This window comes from Gadus macrocephalus, chromosome 22 (assembly GCF_031168955.1).
Source record: "Gadus macrocephalus chromosome 22, ASM3116895v1".
Classification (NCBI taxonomy): Eukaryota; Metazoa; Chordata; class Actinopteri; order Gadiformes; family Gadidae; genus Gadus; species Gadus macrocephalus.
In genome coordinates, this window is record NC_082403.1 from 12,479,890 (window position 1) to 12,484,889 (window position 5,000).

At 51.5% G+C, this 5,000-nt stretch overlaps 1 protein-coding gene across 1 annotated transcript in view; it reads right to left on the minus strand.

Annotated features, from left to right (window-relative positions):
- LOC132451575 (cytoplasmic dynein 1 intermediate chain 1-like) overlaps positions 1-5,000 on the minus strand; it is a 43,973-nt gene that overhangs the window by 10,605 nt on the left and 28,368 nt on the right. The window contains 2 exon segments of the mRNA XM_060044145.1: positions 4,325-4,450; positions 4,749-4,848. Coding sequence (XP_059900128.1) covers positions 4,325-4,450; positions 4,749-4,848 — 226 coding nt within the window.

A 5,000-nucleotide genomic window follows, 5' to 3' on the forward strand; every position in this document is an offset into this window, starting at 1 on the left:
AACGAAAGACAAGAGAGAGAGAAGGAGAGAGAGGGGGAGGGAAAGAGGGAAAGCGTGAGAGAGAGAGAGAGAGGGGTGATAAGAAGCGGTCCTTGTGGTTTGAGGGGTTAAACGGCAGAACATGCTCGCACATTAAGAGCCATCAGATCCGGCTCTAACTGGAGGAGCCGTGTCTCTGTTTGCAATACAGACCCCCGGAGGGAACGCAAGGAAGCGGAGAGCAGTGTATCAACAATTTCTCTCTCTCTTCCCCCAAACACTGCCTGGTTCCTTTCATCTGGGTCCAGCGGTGAGCGAAGCTGCAGCCAGGGGACCCTTCCAAACACCCCCCCCCCCCTCCCCCACCCCCAAAACACCCCCTGACAACCCACCAGCCCCTGACCTCTTTACCCCCCCATCCCGAGACGCTGAAGTTAAAGAGGGCCGCCATCTTTAGCTTTGGCGGCTCGCTTCGTTAGCTCCGAGCATGTCCACCTCCACCTCTGATTCCTGTCCCGTATGGAACCACTCCGGGCTAATAGGCACTGATGGACAGACTGACGGACAGACTGACGGACAGACCGACGGGAGACGTCTTGCACACGTGTGGCTGTGTGCGTCTGTGTGATGTAAAAGCAAAACCTTTTCTTTCAAGGAAGATAAATAGATTTCCATCTTGTTGATGGGAGGTAATATACTATGCAAGCATTAGTGTGTTTGATGGTAAGCAAATTATTTGCTGAGCATTCTTTAAGAAAAATAAGCAATTGTCAAAATAAATTGAAGATATAAACGGGATAAAGTAGAGGTTAGACATGACACTGCTAATCTGGTTAAGATAAGACTATAGATAACGGTAATGTGCCAAAAGATACTTTGCTACTCTCTACTCTCTATTTCGCATGGTGGAGAGTTAGCATCGATATCCGTCTAAAACCATTAGGTGATGTCTTATTGAGGAACCAACTAATCCCAAGCGGACTCAACATGATGTGAATAAAGCCTTGCTCTAAGCCAGCGTGACACCGGGTGTTATTATCAAAAAAGCTACACCATAAAAGTGACAGATCACATATCACGAGCTTGGTCCAATGTGTTCTTAATAATACCAATATCACCAGGGAACCACAGAGGGACGTTAAGCCCCCAGCCCTCCTCTCCCGGCGAGGCCGAGCTGTGATCTATGGAGCGTATGGAGCTGGGGCTACATGGATGTTAGCATGGACATTAATGAGTGTGGAGTGGAAGAAGTGTGTGTGTTTAAAACCATCATGAAGGCAGAGCTTTTTATGGCCTCACTGCAATATCTGGCGCAGCGTGTGGTCGATGGTTGTGCGCGAGTGTGTGTGTGTGTGTGTGTGTATGTGCGCGTGTGTGCGTGTGTGTGTGTGTGCGTGTGTGAGAGAGAGAAACAAAATTGGCATACCAAACATCCACATGGTATAGCGAGTGTACAGGTATATTTCTGTTCGTTAAAGCAAGAAACGCACACATACACACACACACACACACACACACACAGGGTACAATGCGGGTTGTGGGTGGGCCAGCTACACACACGCTGCAGCATTGGATCAGGAAGTGGTATGCCTCATGTTCTTTTATTACCATGGCGTCTCGATCTGCTCCCATGGCCTTCTGGGAACTGACTGCCGGCCGATTTACACCCGATTTACTCTTATTCCCTTTCTCCATCCTTCTCTGCCTCCTTTCCTCATCTCCTTCCATTAAACCATCCGTCCCTCCTTTCCTCCCTACCGTCTGTCCTTTCTATTTTCCTTCGTTGCCCCTTTATCTCAATCCTTCCATCCTAACCTTCCATCCCTCCTCCTCCTTTCCATCCCTCTTTTAATACTTACTTACTACCTTCCCTTCGTCCTTCACTCCCTACTGCCTTCTCCTTCCATCCGTCCTTCTCACTTCCCATCACTCCTTCCCCATCCCATCCCTCCTTCCCCCTTCAATCCCTTCTTCCCCTTTTATCCTTCCTTCCCCTTTCATCCCTCCTTCCATCCCTCGTTCCCCTCCCCATCCCTCGTTCCCCTCCCCATCCCTCGTTCCCCTCCCCATCCCTCGTTCCCCTCCCCATCCCTCGTTCCCCTCCCCATTCCTCGTTCCCCTCCCCATTCCTCGTTCCCCTTCCGATCCCTCCTTCCCCTTCCCATCCCTCCTTCCCCTTCCTTCTTCCCCTTCCCATCCCTCCTTCCCATCCCTCCTTCCCCTTCCATCCCTCGTTCCCCCTTCCTATCCCTCGTTCCCCCTTTCCCTACCCTCCTTCCCTCTTCCATCCCTCCTTCCCACTCCCATCCCTCCCTCCCTCCCTCCTTCCCACTCCCATCCCTCCCTCCCTCCTTCCCACTCCCATCCCTCCCTCCCTCCCTCCTTCCCACTCCCATCCCTCCCTCCTTCCCACTCCCATCCCTCCCTCCCTCCCTCCTTCCCACTCCCATCCCTCCCTCCCTCCTTCCCACTCCCATCCATCCCTCCCTCCCTCCTTCCCACTCCCATCCCTCCCTCCCTCCCTCCTTCCCTCTTCCATCCCTCCTTCCCACTCCCATCCCTCCTTCCCACTCCCATCCCTCCTTCCCACTCCCATCCCTCCTTCCCACTCCCATCCCTCCCTCCCTCCTTCCCACTCCCATCCCTCCCTCCCTCTTCCCTCTTCCATCCCTCCTTCCTCTTCCATCCCTCTATAACCCCTCCTCCTTCCCTACCTCATCTGACTTCCAGGCCTTGTGTAATTACCGCCCTACCTAGCGGTGTCTGTTTCCACACCTAAAACCTCAGTTTGTTCTATTAAATAACTGTCACTCGGTGACAGCCTGTTCCGGAAAAGGGGAAACTCTGATACGTTTCCCTTCATCTAATTGTCTTGTTTTCTCCGCCTGGAGGGTTGGAGTGGTGATAAGGTGGTGAGGAAGTGCTTGCCAAAGTCTTCCCAAACGTTGGGTTTCGGGTTTCCTGCTATAGAATAGCACAGAGTATTGGCTGCCAGGAAAACAGTTCTCACAACCAAGGAGGGAAGGAAATATTTAAATGGTTGGAAGATTAGATGATATCATCCTGACATCCATGGGCTGCTACACTGGGGGGGAAAGAAGCTAGCCTCATTGACCAACTCGTCTTCACTTGAATGCTCGCATACCGTGTGTGTTTACAAAATACAGAATTCACTTACCTAACCCAAATATCAACATCAATAAACCCCCAAAAATATTACAAAAATAATAATTCTAGAAACGAGCCAGCTGAACCTAATAACGGAACCGTAATGTTGCCATAGCTTCAGAGTGTCCATTAGGTGAAGGAAGGTACTGGGAGTAGAAAGTGTACTGTTCTACAGGTGGCAGTGGTCTATAGTGGCGTACCTGACAGTGGAAGGCATGCTCTGGGTAGTCTGTAGGTTACGGTGGTCTATAGGTGACCATGGTCTATAGTGACGTACCTGACAGTGGAACATGTATACTGGGAGGTCTATTGGTGACCATGGTCTATGGTGACGTACCTGACAGTGGAACATGTATACTGGGAGGTCTATAGGTGACCATGGTCTATGGTGACGTACCTGACAGTGGAACATGTATTCTGGGAGGTCTATTGGTGACCATGGTCTATGGTGACGTACCTGACAGTGGAAGATGTATTCTGGGAGGTCTATTGGTGACCATGGTCTATGGTGACGTACCTGACAGTGGAACATGTATACTGGGAGGTCTATAGGTGACCATGGTCTATGGTGACGTACCTGACAGTGGAACATGTATTCTGGGAGGTCTATAGGTGACCATGGTCTATGGTGACGTACCTGACAGTGGAACATGTATTCTGGGAGGTCTATAGGTGACCATGGTCTATGGTGACGTACCTGACAGTGGAACATGTATTCTGGGAGGTCTATTGGTGACCATGGTCTATGGTGACGTACCTGACAGTGGAACATGTATTCTGGGAGGTCTATTGGTGACCATGGTCTATGGTGACGTACCTGACAGTGGAACATGTATTCTGGGAGGTCTATTGGTGACCATGGTCTATGGTGACGTACCTGACAGTGGAACATGTATTCTGGGAGGTCTATAGGTGACCATGGTCTATGGTGACGTACCTGACAGTGGAACATGTATTCTGGGAGGTCTATTGGTGACCATGGTCTATGGTGACGTACCTGACAGTGGAACATGTATACTGGGAGGTCTATTGGTGACCATGGTCTATGGTGACGTACCTGACAGTGGAACATGTCCCTTGGGAGGTCTATTGGTGACCATGGTCTATGGTGACGTACCTGACAGTGGAACATGTATACTGGGAGGTCTATTGGTGACCATGGTCTATGGTGACGTACCTGACAGTGGAAGATGTATTCCGGCGTGGCCTTCTTGAACTTGATGTTCCACACCAGAGCCACGCCATCCGGCTCGTGGGGGGCGTCTTCGTTGTTGTTATAGGAGGCTACCAGGAGCTCTGGGTACTGGGGGAGAGTGGAGCAGGACGACGGTGGGGAGAGGGGGAGGAAGAGGAGGAAGGGAACCAGGAAGTAACAGGAGAGAGACAGGGGGAGGAAGAGGAGGAAGCGGGAGAGTCACAGGAAAAAGAGGGGGGGGGAGACGGGAAAAGGAGGACGAGGTGAAGATGGAAGTGAAGAGAGAGGAAAGGGTGGAAGGAGGAGAAAGACAGGTATATCCAGCCACGTTAAAAGTGACCCAGAGCAGTTCAGTGGGTAGCTGATCACATGCATCAAAGAGCTTCTCTCTGGCAGAGTGACTCACCTGGGGAGACCAGTCGAGGCAGGTGATGACTCTGTGTTTGGACCAGTGCTCGTCATAGAACAGCCTGCTGAGAGACAGACTGGAGCCGCCCGCCAGCTCCCTGCACGCCGCCAATAAACACACGGCTTACTGATCCGGCCCCACCGCGGGCCGCCGCCATGACTCAGACCACAGCCGACGAGGCCCAGGGAGAACAGAATGATTTGTCGCTCTTTGTTGTTTCTGTGCCCAATTGGAATCGTTTAGGGGTTT